Genomic DNA, 25,236 nt, shown 5'->3' with positions numbered 1-25,236 from the left:
GGCATACTGTAGCTCGCGCTACTATGCTTAATTTAATGCTAGAATGTTGGTAATGAGGGTGAACCACCACTTTAAAGAATAATTCTGGGAATATATATATATATATATATATATATATATATACATATATATATATATATATATATATATATATAATATATATATATATATATTATAGTGTATAGCTTGGACCAGTTTAACTATGTATGTACCATACCTGGCCATTACCCTTATGCCCTGTACACACGATCGGATATCTGATGGAATCTAATCCGATGGATTTTTTCGTCAGATATCCTATGAAGCTGACTTTCATCAGTCTTGCCTACACACCATCGGTTAAAAATCAGACCGTGTCCAAACGCAGTGACGTAAAACACTATGATGTGCTGATAAAAATGAAGTTCAATGCTTCCGAGCATTCGTCGACTTGATTCTGAGCATGCGTGGATATTTGACCGATGGACTTCCACACAGACGATCGTTTTTTTTTCTATCGTTTTTTTATGCATAGAAAAAATGTAAAACATATTCTATTTTTTTCACCGATGGAAAACAAACCAATGGGGCCCACACATGATCGGTTTGTCCGGTCCATTGGTCTGTTTTCACCGGACAAACCGATCGTGTGTACAGGGCTTAAAGCGGGAGTTCACCCGAAAAACAATTTTTAACATTAGATTGTGAAGGGGAATCGGGTGTTTTTTTTTTTTTAAATCGAAGCAGTACTCCGTTTTAGAGATAGATGTTCTCCGCCGCTTCCGGGTATGGTCTTCGGGACTGGGCGTTCCTATTTGATTGACAGGCTTCCGATGGTCGCATACATCGCGTCACAAATACCCGAAGAAGCCGAACGTCGGTGTGGCTCTATACGGCGCCTGCGCACCGACGTTCGGCTACTTTCGGAAAATCTTGACGTGATGTATGCGACCGTCGGAAGCCTGTCGGAAGACTGTCAATCAAATAGGAACGCCCAGTCCCGCAGCCCATACCCGGAAGCGGCGGAGAAGATCTCTCTCTAAAACGGTAAGTACTGCTTCGATTTAAAAAAAAACACCCGATTCCCCTACACAAAACGAGCCTCAATCTAATGTTAAAAATTTAGTTTTTGGGTGAACCTCCACTTTAAGAAGCTGTAAATCAATGAAGTGTGCCCTGCTCTGCACCTCGTCCAATAGAGCACTTTGCATTCATTCAAAAAATGCAAAGCATTCTCTGAACGGCAACCGTGTTGAGTGACTGACCTCCTATATTCAGTAAGTAGAGGTGCAGTCACTTGACACAGGACCATGAAGCAAGTGGATATCACTGAAGTAGCAGTGTCTACTTTGGTGGTTTCCAGTTTCCAAGGGCATGGGCCAGGTTTGGAATATACATAAATATAAAGGAAAACAGTGCAGCGCAAAACCAATAAGAACATATTCAATTGAATATATATTATGTGAAATAAATTATAAATCAATGAGTATAAAATTATGTGATAAAGTCCAAATAATAAATAGAAAATCCAGATAATCAAATCTTGGAATTCTTCACCAGGTGACGATGACAAAGCCAAACTTAAAGTGATCCCTCCACCCATTCTTATTGGTGGAGGGATCACTTTGAGTTTGGCTTTGTCATCGTCACCTTGTGAAGAATTCCAAGATTTGATTATCTGGATTTTCTATTTATTATTTGGACTTCATCACATAATTTTATACTCATTGATTTATAATTTATTTCACATAATATAAATTCAATTGAATATGTTCTTATTGGTTTTGCGCTGCACTGTTTTCCTTTATATTTTTGTCACTTTTGGATTTTTGTGAATATCCTGTTTGGTGTTCAGCCAGCATTACCGGTGTAATTAATCTTTATGGTTTTTTACTTTATTTTAGCAATTGCTTTAACTTTTATTAATAGTTTATATTTTTGCGCTGATTGCACCCCTGTTTTTTTGTATATTGGAATATACATAGTTACATCAGCCCAAGCTAGATCAATGTAAGCATGTATAAAATATCCATGCCTGGAATTATTCTTTAAGAAGGCTCAATAATGCCACAGTAAAGGAAAAAACTAATTGTGTGCCTGGGTGTAGTAGTATTCATACATAAGAAGAAAGTAAGCCTTCTTCTATCCAGGAGTATATTAATGCAGTACCTGTACAGGACTCGTTATTTGAAAAATTATAAATCAGACCATATATAACTACCATAGGGATTTTCACAAATGCTTAGCTGCTGCAGAAGCGGCATGAAAATATACTTAGGAGCCTTCATTAATTTCATCCTATCCTGATGAACCTATACTGATCATCTGTACTATAATAGAAATCTATAATTCCGACTACATGATGAGGAAAGCACCTTCTTTACTCTCTTCTTGTTTCTTGGTGCATAACAATTTGGTAATACAACAAGACTAAATATAAATTGCTTACGTGTTGTGAGGACAACGGGTCTTCTTGTGGTTGTTGGAGATTGAGTTGTCGGAGATGTTATTATTGGAGATATTGTTTCTGGAGATGTTGTGGTATCACTGACAGTGGTTACTACAATACTGGTGAGTGGAATCGAACTGGGAGGATCAGTGGTTGATGGCCTAGAACTAGGAGTAGTGACCAGAAACCCTGGGGTTAAGGTCTTACTTGTTAGATGGGTGACCTCTACAGTTGTGGTTATGACTGGATCCGTTTTTTGTTGTGTTCCACTTTCCAAAGTAGGATATGTTGCCGGTGAACTTTTTTCAAAATCTTTTGTGGTGTTAACATCAGGTTCCCCAGATCCACCTGTTGTGAATTGTTTTGTTATAGTGATCTTATGGGTGGTACCAGTCTCTGCAGACACTTTAGCTGTTGAAACTTCTGGAGGAGATATACCGCTAGAAATTGTTGAAGATGTAGTATAGGTATCTAAAGCTTCCTTAGGGGTTGTGTATGCTACAGTTGTGATTTCAGGTGTTCTATCAACTACTCCAGAACTTTCTGGTGTTATGGGTATTCTTGTAGTAAGGGTTTGAGACGTATCAGTGTTGACAGATCCTCCAGGCTTTGAGTTAGTTTCAGGTGTTGTCATGTCATCTTTAGAGGTTGTCAATCTATTCCCAGATGTTGTCAATCTATCAGACGATGACTCTCCAGTCAAGAGATCTGGTGTTGTATAATCTCTTGATGTTTCTGCTGTTGTGTATTTGTCAGTTACTTTTTCTGATGTTTGAATCTCTCCAGATTCTTTAGAAGTGGTGATCACAGCTGTAAATGATGCTGCAGTGGCTGAGGATGCAACTGTATGTGGTGTTGTCTCTTGACCTTCGGACCCTTCTTGCGTTGTAAACTTTTCAGTAGTTGTTTGTGAGGTTTTCTCAATGTCTCCAGATCCTTCAGGTGTTGTTAAAACCTGAGTACCCAATGGAGATGTTGTTTCACTGGAGCCTAGTGGTGTTGTGAAAACTTCAGTTACTGACGCTGGTGTCGTTTTGATTTCACCTTCTGGTGTTGTAAATATTGGCGTCGCTGTTTTTGGAGTCGTCTCAATGCCTCCAGAACCTTCTCCGCAACCTTCTCCAGAGCATTCTGATGTTGGGGAAACTTCTCGTGAGGTGAATATTCCTGTTGCAGTTTGAGATGTTGTCTGAATTTCACCCGAACTTCCAGGTGTTGTGATTATTTCTGTCACGGTCTGTGGTGTAGTCTCAATGTCTCCAGACCCTTCTGGTGTTGTGAATCCTTCAGTAACAGTCTGTGGTGTTGTTTCTACTGCTCCAGATCCTTCTGGTGTTGTAAGTATATCTGTCACTGTTTGGGGTGTAGTCGCAATGTCTCCTGAGCCTTCTGGTGTTGTGACCATATCTGTTACTGATTGTGATGTAGTTGCAATGTCTCCAGAGCCTTCTCCAGGGCCTTCCAGTGTTGTGTATATTTCTGTAACTGTTTGTAAAGTTGTGTCTACATTTCCAGAGCTCTCTGGAGTATTGAATACATCAGTTGTTGGTTGGGATGTTGTTTCTACAGCTCCAGAGCCTTCTGGTGTTGTAAATATTTCTGTCACTGTTTGTGTGGTTGTCTCAATGTCTCCAGAGCCTTCTCCAGATCCTTCTGGTGTAGTGAATATTTCTGTCACTGTTTGCGTGGTTGTCTCAATGTCTCCAGAGCCTTCTCCAGGTCCTTCTGGTGTAGTGAATATTTCTGTCACTGTTTGCGTGGTTGTTACTGGTTGTGATGTAGTTTCAATGTCTCCAGATCCTTCTGGTGTTGTGTATATTTCTGTAAGAGTTTGTAAAGTTGTGTCTACATTTCCAGAGCTCTCTGGAGTATTGAATACTTCAGTTGTTGGTTGGGATGTTGTTTCTACAGCTTCAGAGCCTTCTGGTGTTGTAAATATTTCTGTCACTGTTTGTGTGGTTGTCTCAATGTCTCCAGAGCCTTCTGGTGTAGTGACCATTTCTGTCACTGTTTGTGTTGTTGTCTCAATGTCTCCAGAGCCTTCTCCAGATCCTTCTGGTGTAGTGAATGTTTCTGTCACTGTTTGTGTGGTTGTCTCAATGTCTCCAGAGCCTTCTCCAGGTCCTTCTGGTGTAGTGAATATTTCTGTCACTGTTTGTGTGGTTGTCTCAATGTCTCCAGATCCTTCTTCCGATCCTTCAGGTGTAGTGAATGTTTCTGTCACTGTTTGCACGGTCGTCTCAATGTCTCCAGAGCCTTCTCCAGATCCTTCTGGTGTAGTGAATATTTCTGTCACTGTTTGTGTTGTTGTCTCAATGTCTCCAGAGCCTTCTCCAGGTCCTTCTGGTGTAGGGAATATTCCTGTCACTGTTTGTGTTGTTGTCTCAATGTCTCCAGAGCCTTCTCCAGATCCTTCTGGCGTAGTGAATATTTCTGTCACTGTTTGCGCGGTCGTCTCAATGTCTCCAGAGCCTTCCCCAGGACCTTCTGGTGTAGTGAGTATTTCTGTCACTGTTTGCGTGGTTGTCTCAATGTCTCCAGAGCCTTCTCCAGATCCTTCTGGTGTAGTGAATATATCTGTCACTGTTTGTGTGGTTGTCTCAATGTCTCCAGAGCCTTCTCCAGATCCTTCTGGTGTAGTGAATATTTCTGTCACTGTTTGTGTGGTTGTCTCAATGTCTCCAGAGCCTTCTCCAGATCCTTCTGGTGTAGGGAATATTCCTGTCACTGTTTGTGTTGTTGTCTCAATGTCTCCAGAGCCTTCTCCAGATCCTTCTGGTGTAGTGAATATTTCTGTCACTGTTTGCGCGGTCGTCTCAATGTCTCCAGAGCCTTCCCCAGGACCTTCTGGTGTAGTGAGTATTTCTGTCACTGTTTGCGTGGTTGTCTCAATGTCTCCAGAGCCTTCTCCAGATCCTTCTGGTGTAGTGAATATATCTGTCACTGTTTGTGTGGTTGTCTCAATGTCTCCAGAGCCTTCTCCAGATCCTTCTGGTGTAGTGAATATTTCTGTCACTGTTTGTGTGGTTGTCTCAATGTCTCCAGAGCCTTCTCCAGATCCTTCTGGTGTAGTGAATATTTCTGTCACTGTTTGTGTGGTTGTCTCAATGTCTCCAGAGCCTTCTCCAGATCCTTCTGGTGTAGTGAATGTTTCTGTCACTGTTTGTGTTGTTGTCTCAATGTCTCCAGAGCCTTCTCCAGATCCTTCTGGTGTAGTGAATATTTCTGTCACTGTTTGTGTGGTCGTTTCGATGTCTCCAGAGCCTTCTCCAGATCCTTCTGGTGTAGTGAATATATCTGTCACTGTTTGTGTGGTTGTCTCGATGTCTCCAGAGCCTTCTCCAGATCCTTCTGGTGTAGTGAATATTTCTGTCACTGTTTGTGTGGTTGTCTCAATGTCTCCAGAGCCTTCTCCAGATCCTTCTGGTGTAGTGAATATTTCTGTCACTGTTTGTGTGGTCGTCTCAATGTCTCCAGAGCCTTCTCCAGATCCTTCTGGTGTAGTAAATATTTCTGTCACTGTTTGAGTGGTTGTCTCAATGTCTCCAGAGCCTTCTCCAGATCCTTCTGGTGTAGTGAATATTTCTGTCACTGTTTGCGCGGTGGTCTCAATGTCTCCAGAGCCTTCTCCAGATCCTTCTGGTGTAGTGGATATTTCTGTCACTGTTTGTGTTGTTGTCTCAATGTCTCCAGAGCCTTCTCCAGATCCTTCTGGTGTAGTGAATATTTCTGTCACTGTTTGTGTGGTTGTCTCAATGTCTCCAGAGCCTTCTCCAGATCCTTCTGGTGTAGTGAATATTTCTGTCACTGTTTGTGTTGTTGTCTCAATGTCTCCAGAGCCGTCTCCAGAACCTTCTGGTGTAGTGAATATTTCTGTCACTGTTTGTGTTGTTGTTTCAATCTCTCCAGAGCCTTCTCCAGATCCTTCTGGTGTAGTGAATATTTCTGTCACTGTTTGTGTTGTTGTCTCAATGTCTCCAGAGCCTTCTCCAGATCCTTCTGGTGTAGTGAATATTTCAGTCACTGTTTGTGTGGTTGTCTCAATGTCTCCAGAACCTTCTCCAGATCCTTCTGGTGTAGTGAATATTTCTGTCACTGTTTGTGTGGTTGTCTCAATGTCTCCAGAACCTTCTCCAGATCCTTCTGGTGTAGTGAATATTTCTGTCACTGTTTGTGTGGTTGTCTCAATGTCTCCAGAGCCTTCTCCAGATCCTTCTGGTGTAGTGAATATTTCTGTCACTGTTTGTGTGGTCGTCTCAATTTCTCCAGAGCCTTCTCCAGATCCTTCTGGTGTAGTGAATATTTCTGTCACTGTTTGTGTGGTTGTCTCAATGTCTCCAGATCCTTCTGGTGTAGTGAATATTTCTGTCACTGTTTGTGTTGTTGTCTCAATGTCTCCAGAGCCTTCTCCAGATCCTTCTGGTGTAGTGAATATGACAGTAGGTGTTTGTGTGGTTGTCTCAATGTCTCCAGAGCCTTCTCCAGATCCTTCTGGTGTAGTGAATGTTTCTGTCACTGTTTGTGTGGTTGTCTCAATGTCTCCAGAGCCTTCTCCAGATCCTTCTGGTGTTGTGAATATGACAGTAGGTGTTTGTGTTGTTGTGTCTCCAGACCCTTCAGGAGATCCTGAACCAGATCCTGACATGTGTTCATCAGAATGTAAAGACCAGGGAGGAGGTGGTTTTCCTTTATATTTGGCATTAATTACCTTCTTTTTTAAGTGAGAATGTAAGATAGAATACTTTTTTCTTCTCGCCAAAAGGTTTTCTGTGTTTCTTGATTGCTCCTGTTTCTTTGGTAAAGAAAAACGTTTGTCTTTTTTTGTTTTTTCCTGTTCTTGTTGGTTCAGCACGTGTTTTGGTTCTTTCTCATTTTCTATAACTTTAGTTAGATCTCTGGGCTCTAAACGTTGCTTTGCTTGAACATTCCACGTCCATTCCGCCACTGAGGAAGGAAATAGCGACATGTTATTATTTATATACATTTAAAATGAGAAAACAACGAAAAAGGATATCAAGTTTAAGACTGCAAAGATTGTAGCCTTGATACTGTATGTAGACAAAACCTGCCAGCTTCAGTTTTTCCACACAGGGAGAAAACATTCCCCCTAACTTCAACAATGACACTCAAATACAAGAACAATATACCCTAAACTGTTATTTTAATTATGGGAGAAATCTAAAAAGAAGACATGTTAGTAATAAATGTAACATTTAATTAAAGTCATTAAAGTAATTTAATTTAAGTATTTCAATAAATAAATCAAATGATTCCCTCAACAAGTAAAATAGAATTTATCATAAATGAAATTAAATTTGTTGGAGGAAAAATGTGCTTAATTTATTGGTTTGTCCCCAGCCAAACAGAGTGATAATAGTTTCCTCCCCTATAAAACTTTCTTGGGAAAAATGCATGCTCTATCTTTAAAAGAGATTTTGTTGCTTTAGTCACAGAAGCTGACAATCTGTTTGCAAGCTTAATACACTAAAGCTTTTATTTTTGAGAAGACAATATTTTTTTTCAACAATAGATGTTTATTGAATTATAATGGTATACGTGTTGTACAAATAACAAGGGACATGTAGCCACATATTAACAATAGACCAGCCTTTCAGTATATAAAAAGTGGACTTTTTATTGTACCTGTGACACATCTTTTAAAATGAATAAAAAAAAAAAAAAAAAAAAAAACGGGCCATAAGTGATCAACATAAACTTTGTCCTGAATATCGGCATTGTGTTAAACTTATAGGGTACATCAAACAGTAGTGGAAGATATCAGAGAAGACAATTGCACACGGTTACCACATTTACCGTAGAGAACCCCTTTGCATTGTATGAAGCGCTAATATAACAAGATGTCTGATATTTGCTGGGCAGTTCTGGAGGAAATTCCAAACTTTTTTCAAAAGTAGTCCCAGTTTGAATATGCATTTAAAATGATTTTCCTGATGTATGGTGGACATGCCCCAAGGTTAGAAGGTTTTGAATTAGAGTTTATAATTTTCTCTACTCGCTCACTCAGATTAATTTGCAGAAATCAGCAAAGCAAGCGTTACTGGGGGGCAGAGTTGTTGAGGCCTCAAGATCTTGTAGGTGGCTCCTAACATTCATATTTATTTCTGCAAAGATAACAATTGCCAGAAATTGGAGGTCTGCTGCTCTCCCATTCGAACAGTTTAAAGGTAAACTCACCTGGTTGATGTTGAACGAAAGATTAACAGCATTAATGCAGGACAAAATGAAATTATTTCATAGAGTGTGGGACCCATGGATTAAATACCTAACGAACGATCCCAAGAGGATCACTATTTAGCTTATTTGCAGTGGATACGCTTGGGTGCTGAGCCGGGGCTCCTTTGTCCCCCCCCCCCTCTCTCTGTTCCTCTCTATTCTTTTCTCTGCCTTTCTTCGACTTTCATTTCATCCCTCTGCTCTTTTTCTTATACTTCTCTATCTTTATTTTGTATAATTCTGTATGATCGTTGTTAGTTTGTGCTGGCCGGTTGGGGGCCTGTGCGGCCTGGGGGCCCTGCTCCCTCCTTTTTTTTTTGATGGGGGGGTGGCCCTTGGGGGCAGACGGGCCTCCTGCGGGAACTGAGACTCTTATGTCGCGTACACACGATCGGTCCATCCGATGAGAACGGTCTGATGGACGGTTTTTCATCGGTTAACCGATGAAGCTGACTGATGGTCAGTCGGGCCTACACACCATCGGTTAAAAAAACGATCGTGTCAGAACGCGGTGACGTAAAACACAACGACGTGCTGAAAAAAACGAAGTTCAATGCTTTCAAGCATAGTTACATAGTTAGCATGCGTCGACTTGATTCTGAACATGCATGGATTTTTAACCGATGGTCGTGCCTACTAACGATCGTTTTTTTCTATTGGTTAGGTATCCATCGGTTGAAATTAAAACAAGATTGCTTTTTTTTAACCTATGGATAAATAATCGATGGGGCCCACACACGATCGGTTTGGTCCGATGAAAACGGTCCATCAGACCATTCTCATCGGTTTGAACGATCGTGTGTTTGCGGCTTAGTGGGATGTGGGTCCTCGAAATAATAGGACAGATTAAGCCCTATTAGCGCACTGATGGGCCTTGGCCCGATTTTGCACTTGTTTTCTTAATGCACTTAACAGGATTGTGATGTTATGTTCCCACTGTGTTGGATTACTATTTTACAACGAAATGTTGAGATTATTTTTCTGTATCCTTGTATGGAAAATTCTTTAATAAATACTATTGAAACATAAAATGATTTGCCTACAAATGGCAATTACTGCTACTTCCTCTAGATGTCCTTTCCATACACATTAATGCGTTACAGTATACCTGTCCTATCTTTGTATTTAAAAAGAAACCTGTCATGTGGACTCTGTCTCAAATGCCTTAGATAAAAACATGCATTCTCTGATTACTTGGCTACATATAAAGATAAGCTTAAAGTCCAACTCCAGCCACATTTTTTATATCTTGTTTCAGAAATAACATGAAAGGATTAGAGCCCCTGTTGTTTTTTTTGTTTTGTTTTTTTTTGCCATTCATATACCTACTCAGGACATATCTGTCAGTGTCCCCAGACCACCATCCACATCTGTCAGTGTCCCCAGACCACCATCCACATCTGTCAGTGTCCCCAGACCACCATCCACATCTGTCAGTGTCCCAAAGCACCACCCTCTCTCACAATGTCTCCAGCGCACCATCAACACCTGTCAATGTCCCAGTGCACCGTCCACATCTGTCAGTGTCCCAACTCACTACCCTCGCTTACAACGTCTCCAGTACACCACCAACATCTGTCAGTGTCCCCAGTGCACCATTCACATCTGTCAGTGTCCCAATGCACTACCCTCGCTTACAACGTCTCCAGTACACCACCAACATCTGTCAGTGTCCCCAGTACACCATCAACATCTGTCAGTGTCCCATTTCACCATCAACATCTATCGGTGTCCCCAGTGCGCCATCAACATCTGTCATTGGGTCAGCAACGCACCATCAACACCGTCATAGTGTGTCACTGACACATCAGTACCTGATCACCATCAAACCAGTACAGTGTCATCAGAGCCAGCAAAACCAGGAAGTCATGTCCAAAAAATTGTACACCAGTTATTAGGCATTTCAGATCCTTAGCATGATAGATGAGAGTAGCTTAAGACAAAAAGAAAAAACAAGGGGAAACTTTCTCACTGATGTTTGTTTTTACCATAAAATTTTGAAATGAATGGTCTTTCTTAAATGAAAAACAAATTTCCTGGTAGAAACTCATTTGAGAAAAAAATGTATATCCCGTTCCTTCAAATTTTCTCATCACTACCGTTGAAAAAACAACGTTGATTTGATCCCATTAACCATTAGAAAATTGAACAAGCGTTCGTAACATTACAGAAAACGATGTTGATACAACCACATTGTATGAGATTTAAAAACGAAATTAAAAACATGCCATTCAACTGGTTTCTTGCCAAGCTAAGGATTTCTTGAAAGTTGTGGAGCCATTGTATATCATCCTTTAGTGGATCCAAATCATAAATTTCCCTATGTGAAACAATGGGAATGGGATCTCAAATTAACATTAGACTTATCTGACTGGCAAGATACAGCTAGTACTTGTTCTAAAATATCTATCAATACGACCTTGGTTGAGTCTACTTATAAAACATTGCTATAGAGGTTTCTAGTAAGGTAGCCAAAACTTGCCCTTTAGCTACATTTGCCCTTTAGCTAACATATTGACCTAACTAAGCATTTAAAAAGGTTGGTATCTCGGTCCAATCAGCCAGAATCGCTATCGCATGGACTTTGAACCAATTGGCGGTGTCTCAACATGTCAATTTTTTTATTTTTATTGGATTATCATTAATGATAAACGCTCAAGTATACTTAACAATACCTAACCTAAGTTTGATAAAGCGTTGGGACCCTTGAACTTGATACATGATAACATACCAGCATGGTTTCGCAGAAACCTTGTCTACTCCTTCTCTTTCCTTTTTATCCTTTTCTTTTCTTTCTTTTTCCTTTTCATGTCATAGCAACAAATCTATACAGACACCTAATGCCGTGTACACACGGTCAGAATTTCCAACAACAAATGTTCGATGTGAGCTTGTTGTCGGAAAATCCGACCGTGTATATGCTCCATCGGACATTTGCTGTCGGAATTTCCTGGTTCTCAATTTTTCCCTTAACAAGAGTTCTTGCCGGAAATTCTTATCGTCTGTAGCCAATTCCGACGCACAAAAACCCTATGCATGCTCGGAATCAATTTGACGCATGCTCGGAATCATTGAACTTAATTTTTCTCGGCTCATCGTAGTGTTGTACGACACCACGTTCTTGACGTTCGGAATTTCCGACGTTCAGAAGGTCCGATCATGTGTACGCGCCATTACATGTATTATTAGGCTTGAGTTTACTATTTTATAATGTTTGGAAAATGTGAATAAAACCCTTTATTTCAACATGACTCCGCATATTGCTGGTATGATTTATTGACAAATTGGTGTCTTATTGTTATATGATCCCTATTATTGGTGGATATTTTTGTGAAAAAAATGTAATAAAAAGATTGTAATTATCAAAATTAATTAATGCATTTGCTAGTGTTTAAGCCAGCCTTTCTCAACCTTTTTACCCACTAGAGGAACCTCATATATACTTTTCTGAAGTTGGGACTTTCGGCCAACAAACTTCAAAATCAACAAGTTTTCAAATTTTTCCGATCGTGTGTACGCTCCATCAGACCAACTTTTTCGGGTTTCATCGGACAAAAAGTTTGGTCTGCAAACGGACAAACTTTATGACAACAAAAGTCCGATGGTGCCTAGTCCGACCGTGTGTACAGCAAGCCATCGGACTTTTGTACAAAGTGCAAATACGCATGGTCAGAACCAATGTTAAAATCAACCAACAATAGCAGAAGTTAACCAAAGGGTGGCGGTAAAGAGCAGAAAAACCACGTGATGTTGGGAAAGTTTTAGAAAAGTTTTCAGAAAAGTCAGAGCGTGTATATGCCATGGGTGTGACCGGACAAATCACTCCGGACAAAAATCCAAAGGAAAGTTTGTCGACCGTGTCCGACCGGATGTCCGACAGCTTTATAGACAACTGTTTTGCAGCTGGTTCTGCCAAGTGCTGTTGGCCTTGGAACTATACAAGCTCCATTCACTGGAAGGTCAATCAGCCACAACTCAAAGAACCCTTAGCAACCTCTGGAGGAACCCCAGGGTTTGATGGAACCCTGGTTTGCGCATGACTGGTTTAAGCCCTTAATCTGAACTTCTTTGTCAGTTAAGTACTGATTAAAAAAGAGAGAGAGAGAGAGAGAGAGAGAGAGAGAGAGCATTGTAGATATTCCTTCCATACATCATTACTGATACACCAAACAGATGTTTTTTGAAATTTTGCGATATCCATACAGTAAAACATTGGTTTGAGAGTAACTTGGTTTGAGAGCGTTTTGCAAGACAAGCAAAATGTTTTAATACATTTTGACTTGATCTACAAGTAGCGTCATGTCACAACTGAATATAAAAGAAAAGAGAGACGACTCTATTGCCGCGTACACATGACCGTTTTTCATGTCATGGAAAAAAACGAAGTTTTTCTCAACGTGATTCCTCTCATGCTCGAGCAAAGCGCGGTGACGTACAACACGTACGAAGTATAAAGTGGAATGGTGCCACCCTTTGGGCTGATTATGCAAATTTTCCTTCTAATAACTTGCTTCTGAGCATGTGCGTTTTTTCCCCGTCGTTAAAGCCACGAACGACCGGTTTTCACGACAAGAAAAACGACGACGTGAAAAACAACTAGAAAAAATAGAGCAGGTTCTAAATTTTTAATGGCCATTTTTCTCGTCGAGAAAAATGCTCTGGAGCCTACACACAACCGTTTTTAACGACTAATTTAAAAAATTGCACTTTTCTCGTAATGAAAAACAGTCGTGTTTACACGGCATAAGTGTAGCAATATTGTTACATTTGTTGAAGGTACAACATTTAGCAACATATTTCTAAACTTAGAAGCGCTTCTTTTCTCTTTTATACTCTGTAGCTCCTGCTGGATTTTGCTTCTAATCCCCTTGTGGAGGCTTCCATTTGTGGATGGACATTTTATGGTTCCACAACCCGGTCACGTTGCTATAATCTTTTTATATGGACTATACACTAAAAGGACTTATGAATAAATGGTTGTGGGACAAATCATTTGAGTTTCCATTATTTCTTATGGGGAAATTTGCTTTGATATACAAGTGCTTTGGATTACAAGCATGTTTCTGGAACGAATTATGCTCGCAAAGGTTTTACTGTACAGGTTAGTAAAAAAAAAAAACTATAAGTAAGTTAAAAAAAAATGTTGAAATTGAAAAGAATAAATATATCTAAACAATACAGGACAAAAAATGTAGAGATTTACCTACCGGCTACTAGTAGTGTTACCCCAAGGATTATTGTTATGAGTGTTTTGACTTCCATTGTAAGTACTTGCTCAAGTCTTGCTGCTCATCAATTAGTAGATCCCTCCAGGTCCAGTCTAACATCAGCGACTGTCAAGCCCCAAGTGAGAGAGTTAAGATAGTGATCCTGATTAAATCCAAGTGATCTTTGTCTCAAGCTTGGCACATTTCCCAAGGTAATGCATATATATATAGAGCTTTAAAAAGAGGCGTTGTGTAGATGCTCAAATCTGTGTATCGTAATAAGAAAATTTCATGGCCATGGGTGGGGTGACTCGACTCAGAAACTTCTATTAGAAGCTGATACAAGTTATTACAGCTTTTGTTAATCATTAACAGAAGGATATATCCACTTTGCCTCTCCTCATGAAAATGTTGAGAATTTTGGTTGCCTCTCCCTCTGTTCTCTGAACAAACATCCTACTCTACCAATGTTAGGGGGTGCTACACGGTTATCAATGCTGGTCATATTTTGGCAATTGGTATTTCCATGGCAGATTCAGCTCAGATTATCCCAAAATTTTATATATACACTATAATTTTTCAATTAGTGACTGGGTGAAGGTCAAATCACAAATTTCAGCACAAAGTTCAGCTACTAACGTCACAGAATAAAATTACATTGGTTATAGTTTACATGAAATCAAGATACGATACGTATTCCAGATCTTTAAGTGCCCTTTATTATTATTTTCATGTGTAAGAAGAACATCAGTTGGTTTACTGCTTTCCAGTTTTATGAGTAAGTTAAAAAAAATAGTTGAAATTGAAAAGAATAAATATATCTAAACAATACAGGACAAAAAATGTAGAGATTTACCTACCGGCTACTATAATTTTTCAATTAGTGACTGGGTGAAGGTCAAATCACACATTTCAGCAGGAAGTTCAGCTACTAACGTCACAGAATAAAATTACATTGGTTATAGTTTACATGAAATCAAGATACGATACGTATTCCAGATCTTTAAGTGCCCTTTATTATTATTTTCATGTGTAAGAAGAACATCAGTTGGTTTACTGCTTTCCAGTTTTATGAGAGTTCTTGCAGACTTCAGACCTATGGAACAGTTTACACTAGAAGATAAGGCTAATACTACTATTCATAAGATGTGAGAAAGTGGTCTTGTTTTTTTTTACCAGGAATACAGAAAATGTCAGAACGGGCAAATGTCTGTAACACAACAGAAATTGGTAGTGCTTCTCAAATCTCTGAGGTTCGCAGCAATAACGAAAACTATCACAAAAAAAAAACATTTTACACATACATTGTATGAGTCATATACTAGCAAAAAATGGGCAAAAATCCTCTTCCTCACTTCATTCAACAGCCACGTTTTGGCTGGATTTAAAGTATGCCCAAACATTATGTCAAGAAGAAATTGGATAAAGTGTCCTCAAATGAATGGGACAAAAAGGGTTCTTTACTGATTAACCACTTAACCCCCGGACCATATTGCTGGTCAAAGACCAGAGCACTTTTTGCGATTCGGCACTGAGTCGCTTTAACTGACAATTGCGCGGTCATGCGACGTGGCTCCCAAACAAAATTGGCGTCCTTTTTTCCCCACAAATAGAGCTTTATTTTGGTGGTATTTGATCACCTCTGTGGTTTTTAGTTTTTGCGCTATAAACAAAAATAGAGCGACAATTTTGAAAAAAATGAATATTTTTTACTTTTTACCATAATAAATATTACCCAAATATATATATATATATATATATATATATATATATATATATAAAAATTTCCTCAGTTTAGGTCGATACGTATTCTTCTACATATTTCTCGTAAAAAAATTGCAATAAACGTTTGTTGATTGGTTTGCGCAAAAGTTATAGCGTTTACAAAATAGGGGGTAGTTTTATGGCATTTTTATTAATATTTTTTTTTTTACTAGTACTCGGTACTGCGACATTATGGCGGACACTTCTGCCACTTTTGACACATTTTTGGGATCATTGTCATTTTTCTAGCGATCAGTGCTATAAAAATGCATTGATTACTATAAAAATGCCACTGGCAGTGAAGGGGTTAACCACTAGGGGGCGGGGAAGGGGTTAAGTATGTTCCCTGGGTGTGTTCTAACTGTAGGGGGGGTGGCCTCACTAGGGGAAATGACTGATCGCTGTTCATACATTGTATGAACAGACGGTCAGGCATTTCTCCCCTGACAGGACCGGGAGCTGTGTATTTACACACACAGCTCCCGGTCCCCCCTCTGTAACGAGCAATCGCGGGTGCCCGGCGGCGATCACGCCCGCCGGGCAAGCACACGGCAGTCAGTGACGAGCGGGGGGCGCGCGCCCCTCCGGCGGCGCGCACGCCCCTCCGGCAGCGCGCACGTGCCCCTAGTGGCCACTTCAGGGAGCGACGTATAGCTACGGGCTCTCGCGCAGGGGAGCCGACCTGCCACCGTAAAACGATGGCGGCTGGTCGGCAACCAGTTAACTGTGCTCTGAAAAAAATTATAAACAATAAAATAATGTTTTTTTTAGGGAAGACATGTCAATAATGCAGATGGTGTGTTGGTGCAGGCCGGAAACTGGCTAGGCAGATGTGCATAGTCGTGGGGACAGGCAAAAGCAAGCGCATGCACACCTCTCACTAATGCTGGCGTCAAGCGGGCTATTTAATCAGGCGTCAGTATGGGCTCATTGCTGTTTGGTCTGCAGCTTCTGTACATTGTTCCCGATTCCTGTATTGCCCTCTACTCACTGGCTGGAGGGCCTTCCCATTGTATTACATAATGGTCACTTTTCACTCTCCTCTCCACTTCCTTCCCCTCTACTTTCTTTTATTTAAGACCCATGTTTTGTCACTATTTTTATGTTTGTACATGGTTTTTGCACGTGTGACTTGTAGGGTGCCCTGAAAGTCTTGGGAGGGGGTGGACATGGCCTTCTGGCTTAGTTGGCCCTCTCTCATGGGGTCTTCCTTCGGGGGAGCCCCACCTAGTACATGGGTGGGTCTGTTTCGGAAGACCCTCCAAAGAATTGGGTCCATCTGGTTTCGGCCCGATGCACCAAGTGTAAGTACCCCAGTTCCCGCCTGGAGCATAACCCCTCTGGGGGATCAGGGCAAGGTCCTCTGATTTTGGAGGACTTGTGTACACCCGTTGCACATTTTTGTGTTTCACGCTTTATGTGTGTGCATATTTTTTTTGCACGGGTGACGTTCACACACCATGGGCTTTAAAAAATAAATAAAAAAATTGACCTCTACTCACTCTACTCACTGATGTATTTAGGTTTTGTGCTGCCCTAGGCCTGACTAAACTCTTATGCCGAGTACACACGATCATTTTTCAGCATTAAAAAAAACAAAGTTTTTCGACATGTAGAAAAAACTACGTTTTTCCAACTTCATCATTAAAACGATGTTGCCCACACACCATCGTTTTTAAAAAAAATTCTAGCAAATCGCGGTGACGTACAACATGTACAACGGCACTATAAAGGGAAAGTTCCATGCGGATGACGCCACCCTTGGGGCTGCTTTAGCTGATTCCGTGTTAGTAAAATACGATTCACTCTTTTCTGTCTGTTACAGCGTGATGAATGTGCTTACTCCATTATGAACGGTAGTTTTACCAGAACGAGCGCTCCCGTCTCATAACTTGCTTCTGAGCATGCGCGGGTTTTTAACGTCGTTTTAGCCCACACACGATCATTTTTTACAACCCGAAAAACGTCATAGTTTAAAACGTCGTTAAAAAATGCAGCATGCTCGAAAAACATTTTGGCCATTTTTCAGAAGCCGAAAAATGATGTGAAGCCCACACACGATCATTTTAAATTACATTTTTTTAAAACAACGTTTTTTTCATGCCGAAAAATGATCGTGTGTACGCGGCATTACACCCCCTATTTTAAAAATGTCCCACCCCTTCCTGTCAGGACCACACTCATTCCTGTTTAAGACCCACTCTGTTATCTGTAAATCACTGTGTTCTCCCGGCAGGGATGTCTCTCCGTGCCCCCCCAGCCTGGTTAACATGATAGCTCCACAGTTAGTTGATAGGGAAATCAAGCAAAAATTGCATAATTTACAGCCTGCTTAAAAGTCCTTTTACACCAAGTGCAGTGGGACTGTGTTTTGTGGCTATTTCCATGTAGCTCCACAGCACCCCAACACAAGGCAAGGAAAAATGATGGCCTGCATTGCGGTGGTGTACAGGTGGTGTGCACTGAAACAAGTATTGTGTGCAGCACTTTTTCCAGTGCAACACATGGCAGCTGATAGAACTCTATAAATGTGACAATTCAATAAAGTTTGTTTGTTAATAAAAAAGAACAGTGCACTGCACTGGTATCAGGGCATCAACACTGTGCTGGTCCTGTTGGACCTCACCACACCACACACATTGCAACACAGCGGCTGATGTAAATGTACCCTAAGCTCCTGTGTTGAGAGGCTTTTGCTTGCTTCAAATAGGTTTTCCATGCCTGTGCAAGTCTATTGGAATGCAAAATCTGCATGAAGCATAGGTAAATGCAGGTCAGAAGGTGAAGAAGGAGAAGGAGAGGTCACGTGCACCTGTCAATGAATTCTGAATGATCACTGAAACATCTCAAACTGATGTCAGAACAAATTCCATTGCTCAGTTATAACAAAGGCACTTCCAGTGGTGGAAGTGCTCTAGGTCACCTGCTAAAATAACCCCTAAATGACATCACATTGGACCATCTTTGTCCAATAATCCATCTTTGTGGATTATTGGACATACAATGCTGATCTGACCACACAGGTACCGCTCTTGACTTTCGGTGCCAGGAGAAACACCGGGGATGGGGACCTGCCCAACTAATGTTCCATGTGATGGTGGTCATGTGACATTCACAAACCAGTTTTATGGTCAAAGAATTAGGCCTCAGTCAGGCCAAAAATTACTGTATTTATCGGCGTATACCGCGCACTTTTTTCCCCTTAAAATAAGGGGAACAATGTGGATGCGCGATATACGCCGATACCCGCTTCCCGCGCTGAGTTTGAACTGCGCCGCCGACAAATACCGAGAGCAGAACACTCGGGTACATTCAACCAGGCTTGGCTTCGCTCACGGTCACGCTCTGTGACAAAGCCGAGCGTGCCCGAGTGTACTGCGCTCGGTATATGTCAGCGGCGGCATTCAAACACAGCGCGGGAAGCGGGGATTCGACTCAGAGACATCGTGGGAGGACACCACCGAGGCCGCAGACGGACGCCGGACCGGACAAGGCCGCTGGTGGACGCCGGGCAAGACACTGACGAGGGGCATTCAAACTGTAAGTATTTTTTTTTTGTCTGAAATTTCCCTTCCAGGTTGGGGGTGCGCGCTATACACGGGTGCGAGCAAAATCCCCCGATAAATACGGTACCCGAAAATATGTCAATACACAGACTGAAAAATCTTGCAAAAAGTGAAAACCCTGATAGAGAAATCTCCTCAAACCTCCTTTTTACAGTAAATGATTGCTGTCACTGAAGGGTGATTCTGGGCAGGCTGTTCTTGGACATCAGGGAGTGAAAGGTTCGTCCCACTGATCATTCAGTTAGTTCTACTGGAACAAAGGCTGTGTAAACTGTGTTGATAACAAGTGTAATAAAAAGGATAAAGGTACATTTAAAATATCAACCACAAGTCAATACTCATTTGTGTCTTGGAACAATTACATGAGTTTATTGACATAAAACCAAAACTTACAGTGCATTGAAATCCTATGTTAGGACTCGAAACAAGTTATCTAAAAAAACACAGTGTTAACTGTATAAGTGTAACTCTTTTTTAGTACCAGTGGCCAAAGACTATTGTTGGCAAGGGTAGCTTCCTCTTTAGCAGTCCCTGTTCCCTTAAGGAAAGCAGGCAAGCAGTACTTATTACACAATGCTATATAGTGTCTGTCCAGTGGAACTAGAGGCTGAGCAATGATTTATTGAAGGAGCACCTGTTGGCCTTAGAAACTTCAGGCATGGACAGATGATGCAGCAGGTGTATCACCAGTAGCAAAGCCCAGAGGCTGGAAGAAGTCATGGTTAATGATAAACAATATTGTAATCCAGGGACAGACAGAGGTCAGGGTAGGCAGCAGAAAATAGTGTAGTCAAAGGACAGGCAGAGGTCAGTGCATGTGCCAGACATAATGTAATCCAAAGACAGGCAAAGGTCAGGGCAGGTGGCACAAAGTAAGCTTGACACAAAAACAGGGAAAGCTCAGGGCAGGCAGCAGACAGATGAAGAATCCAAAGACAGACTAGCAAGACCCTTGCCTTGCTAGTCTGTCTTTGGATTCCCTATTTGTCTGCTGCCTTCCCTGACCTTTCCCTGTTTCTGTGTCAAGCTTACTTTGTGCCACCTGCCCTGACCTTTGCCTGTCTTTGGATTACATTATGTCTGGATTGAAATACAAATGAGCACCAGTGTAATTAGACCTATCACAAGACCATGCATGTATTTGTAATATGCATGGTAATGATTTAACCCCCCTGGCGGTGTTCCCGAGTCTGACTCTGGGTTAAGTTTCTGTGCTGCGATCGGTAACCCCGAGTCAGACTGGATCCACAGGCATGGTTTACTTACCTTGTCCCTGGATCCAGTGATGCCACCGCGCTGTGTGAGCAAGCGGGACCTCGCTCGATTCACAGTGCCTCTGTGTGCCGCCGATCTTCGTTCCCTGCGACGTTACGACGCACGGGAGCGGAGAACGGCGCCAAATTCAAAAACGTAAACAAACACATTACATACAGTATACTGTAATCTTATAGATTACAGTACTGTATGTAAAAAATACACACACCCCTTGTCCCTAGTGGTCTGCCCAGTGCCCTACATGTACTTTTATATAATAAAAAATGTTCTTTCTGACTGCAAACTGTAGATTGTCCATAGCAACCAAAAGTGTCCCTTTATGTCAAAAATGGTTTTAGAGCAGCTAGAAAACAGCGATAATAAATTATAATCACTTGCAGAATTGTGCGATAGCGATTTGTGGGGAAATTCGTCATAAAAAAAATAAAAGTAATGACAGCAACAATTCTGCAACTGAGCAAATTTCAGTGATTTTGAGTTTATTACATTATTGAATAATTCTTATTATAATTATATTATTATTTGTTATAATTATTTATGATTATTTATTATATTATAATTTATAATTTTGTTTTTTAAAAAATGTCATACCCGGGATGCCTACTAGACTCTTGCTTGGTCAGATTTAAGTGAGTTATTCCTAAGAATTACAGGCCTACAGTATAAAACGCCAAATTTCCTTGCAAATAATGGTACCGCTTTCAGCACCTTTTTTCTGAAAGAATCATACCGCCAGGGAGGTTAAATAGTTTATCCTGCTCCTCCGGGTTAATTGGTTTATAAATACTGGCCTCAAAACAGTTTATTTTATTTTTTTCTAAATATATTGTTTAAGTCCAATATGGAGGACTGTGCTCTTAGTATTTTAAATATTTTTTTTTTTGCAATTATTAAAGGGCAAGTTTTACATTTTGTGTAGTATTTTGGTGGTACAGTAAACTCCAACTAAATACATAAGGAAGTATAAAACATATTTTTGGCATCTGTTTTATGAATTTTAATCTTTCTTTATTTTATCAAAAATACAGGAACAAATATCAACCAACATGTTATCACATCCATCATTTATAAAACCATTCACATCCACTTTTCCTTCTATCTTAGTACATTTCGTTCATATCCTGATTATACCTATACATTCAATTTTGGTTAATTATATATATCTTACTTTCCGTAATTACTCTGCACTTTTGGTCTGAAGGAATATTAATTAATCTCATTATTTTCCTTTTTTTCTTTTCCTTCTCATTCCCTCCCTCTTGTGACCAACCCCCCCACAAAACAAAACAGCCACAACAGAAAAAAAAAAAAAAAACATTTGTATTTATCCTCATTGGCCCGGATTCACAGACATCGGCGCATATTTATGCCGGCGTAGCGTATATCTTTTACGCTATGCCGGCGCAGCGCACAGCACTGGATATACAAAGCACTCGCTGCCAAATCTACGCTGGGTTTCCTAGGCGTAAGCCAGCGTAGGTGGAAGTGGGCGTGAGCCATGCTAATGAGGCGTGACCCCATGCAAATGATGGACTGAGTGTCATAAAGATGCAAATAACGTACAGCGCATGCGCCGTCCCCTGGACGCATCCCAGTGTGCATGCTCAGAATCACGTCGGAACTACTCCCTAAGATACGCCGGATCACTGCCTACGCCGTGAACGTAACCTACGCCCAGCCCTATTCACGTACTATGCAAACAACGTAAAATATGACGGCTGTGTTCCCTGGTCCATACCTTTGCATGACTTGCGCCTCCTATATGGGGAATAACTTTACGCCGGACGTACGACTTACGCAAAGCGTGTATATTATGCGCCGGGCGCAACTACGTTTGTGAATCGGCGTATTTCCCTCATTTGCATATGTGCATAGAAAATCAATGGGAGCGCCCCTTGCGGCCAGCATAAATATGCGCCCACGATACGCCGGCGTAGGAAAGTTACGTCGGTCGGATGAAGCCTATTTTCAGGCGTATCTAGTTTTGTGGGCACGGCGCATAGATACGACGGCGCATATTTACACTTACGCGGCGTATCTCGAGATACGTCGGCGTAAGTGCTTTGTGAATCCGGGCCTATGTGTCCTGAGAATTAGACCGACTTGTCAGACATTAGAGCCAACTAATGACTTGCATTTTCCCTAATGCAGAAAACTCACATCCTGCCCTCAGCTTTTGATTGAATATTGAAGGAGTAGCAGCAGACTGATGAGTTCCTCCCTCTACTCACTTTTCTCTCTCTTCCTGTCAGCATGTTTCCTGTCAGCAAATGAGCACTTTAGAACAGCTACAGTAATTGTGCTGGCTCACACTCCCCCACTGCTGCTGTACAGGGGGTAATATGATGTTGATATGATGTAGAATTTGGATACCTTTAAAAGTTAGTTTCAAAAATGTATTTTACATTTAAAATTAATTAAATAATGAATTACCTGATTACTTAAAAAAAATGAATTTAATACATTTTAACCACTTGCCTACTGGGCACATTCATCCCATTCCTGCCCAGGCTAATTTCCAGCTTTCAGTGCTGTTGCACTTCGAATGACAACTGCATGGTCATGCAACACTGTACCCATATCAAATTTGTATATTTTTTTTGAGACATATAGAACTTTCTTTTGGTGGTTTCTTGATCACCACCGGGTTTTTTATTTTTTGCAAATTTTTTTTTAAAAGACAGAAAATGTTAAAGAAAAAACATATTTTTTGTAAAAAAAACTCATTGGGGCAGATTCAGGAGCGATTTACGCCAGCGTATCCATAGATACGCCGAGTAAATTCAAAAGTTGCGCCGGCGTATCTACTTTCTGTATTCAGAAAGCTAGATACGCCGACATTAGCCTAAGATCCGACTGGCGTAATTCTATTACGCCGTCGTATCTTAGGGTGCATTCTCACGCTGGCCGCTAGGTGGCGCTTCCGTTGTAGAGTATGCAAATTACCTAGTTAGGCCGATTCACAAACATACGTGCGCCCGGCGGTAGTTTTTTTGGTCGTTTGCGTAAGACTTTTTCGGTGTAACGTTGCTCCTGCTATTAGGTGGCGCAGCCAATTTTAAGTATGGACGTCGTTACCGCCTTGACATTTTAATTTGTTACGTCGTTTGCGTAAGTCGGTCGCGAATAGGGCTGGACGTAATTTACGTTCACGTCGAAAGCAATGACGATTTGCGTCGGAATTTAGAGCATGCGCACTGGGATGCGCCGTTCGTTAAAAACGTAAAAACCCCGGGGTCACCATAATTGGAGAGAAAAAAACACGCATGCTCGGAAACAATTCGACGCATGCTCGGAAACATTTTTCTAGGCTCATCGTAGTGTTGTACGTCACCGCGTTTTTGACGGTCGGAATTTGGTGCGTCTGTGTGTATGCAAGACAGCTTGAGCGGAATTCTGTCGGAAAAACCCATCGGGGTTTATACCGACGTAAAAAACGATCGTGTGTATGAGGCATAAGACAGTTAACCTCACTGCATGGGAAAACCTTTTTTTTGGGGCTTTAAAAAAATAAATGACCCCATTTACTGGTGTTTTCTTTGGAGTTCAACTTTAGTTTGGGCAAAGGAAAGGGAAAAATCCCTGATAGCAACCTAAATACTACAATATTTCCTGATAGGTAATGAAACCTAAGGGGGGGTCATCCAGTTAGATTTTAGACTTTTATTTTGATTTTAGAGTGTTTAGATTTATAGGGGCAGATCCACAAAGATCTGCACCCCCGCAGCGTATCAGAGATACGCTACGCCGCCGTACCTTACCTGGCTTTAGTTTGAATCCAGGAAGATTCCGTGCCGTAAGTTACGGCAGCGTAGTGTATCTCTGGCGGCGGAATTCAAATCGGCGATTAGGGGACGTGTTTCATTTAAATGAAGCGCGTCCCCGCGCCGAATGAACTGCGCATGCGTCGTCCCGAAATTTCCCGCCGCGCATTGCGCTAAATGACGTCGCTAGGACGTCATTTTTTTTAACTTAGACGTGAATTACGTCCATCCCGATTCACGGACGACTTACGGAAAAAAAAAAAAAAATTCTAATTAAACGCGGGAACGACGGCCATACTTAACATGGCAAGTCTAACTATACGCCGCAAAATACCAGCTTTAACTATACGCCGGAAAAAGCCGACTACAGATGACGTAAGAGAATGCGACGGCCGCACGTACGTTCGTGGATCGTCGGAAATAGCTAATTTGCATACCCGAAGCGTAAAACGACGCAAACTCCACCCAGCGGACGCCGAAGTATTGCATCTACGATCTGAAGGCGTACGAAGCTATACGCCTGTCGGATCTAACCCAGATGCCGTCGTATCTTGGTTTATGGGCATCCATGGGCAATAAGTTTAAAAGGCTAAAAATAAAACCTATGTGGCTCACGGTCAAAGTTAAAAAAGCTATAAACAATAAGAAAGTAGCTTTTAAAAAATATAAAAATGAAGGAACACTAGTGTTGTTTAAATGTTACAAAGAATATAACAGGATATGCAAAAAGGAAATCAAGGATGCAAAAATTCAAAACGAACGACAGATTGCAAAAGATAGTAGGACAAACCCCAAAAAATTCTTTAAATATATTAATAGTAAAAAGGTGAAGTCTGAGCATGTAGGCCCCTTACAAAATAATCTAGAGTGGGTGACTGGGGACAAAGAGAAGGCAAATTTACTAAATGTTTTCTTCAGCTCTGTGTATACAATGGAGCATGGGGGAGCTCATGTCCAAAATGGGGGTGGGAGTGACACAGCCCCAAATCCACAATGGC

At 41.1% G+C, this 25,236-nt stretch overlaps 1 protein-coding gene across 5 annotated transcripts in view; it reads right to left on the bottom strand.

The window, feature by feature from the left end:
* Window positions 1-14,156, bottom strand: part of LOC120933462 (mucin-2-like) — a 43,812-nt gene extending 29,656 nt beyond the window's left edge. Inside the window, exons 1-3 of one of the 5 annotated variants that reach the window (XM_040346693.1) lie at window positions 13,870-14,156; window positions 6,792-7,372; window positions 2,429-6,083 (exon numbers count right to left, since the gene is read on the bottom strand). In XM_040346693.1, the coding sequence (XP_040202627.1) occupies window positions 2,429-6,083; window positions 6,792-7,372; window positions 13,870-13,924 (4,291 nt within the window). In that variant the 5' untranslated portion in view covers window positions 13,925-14,156. Of the gene's footprint in view, window positions 1-2,428; window positions 7,373-13,869 lie in introns of all 5 variants that reach the window. The other 4 variants (XM_040346691.1, XM_040346692.1, XM_040346690.1 and 1 more) reach the window with 4 other exon arrangements.
* Window positions 14,157-25,236: the final 11,080 nt, after the last annotated feature.

Source organism: Rana temporaria, chromosome 3, assembly GCF_905171775.1.
Source record: "Rana temporaria chromosome 3, aRanTem1.1, whole genome shotgun sequence".
Taxonomy (NCBI): Eukaryota; Metazoa; Chordata; class Amphibia; order Anura; family Ranidae; genus Rana; species Rana temporaria.
Note: the sequence above shows the minus strand (reverse complement) of the source record. Positions and strands in the feature narration are given on the sequence as shown.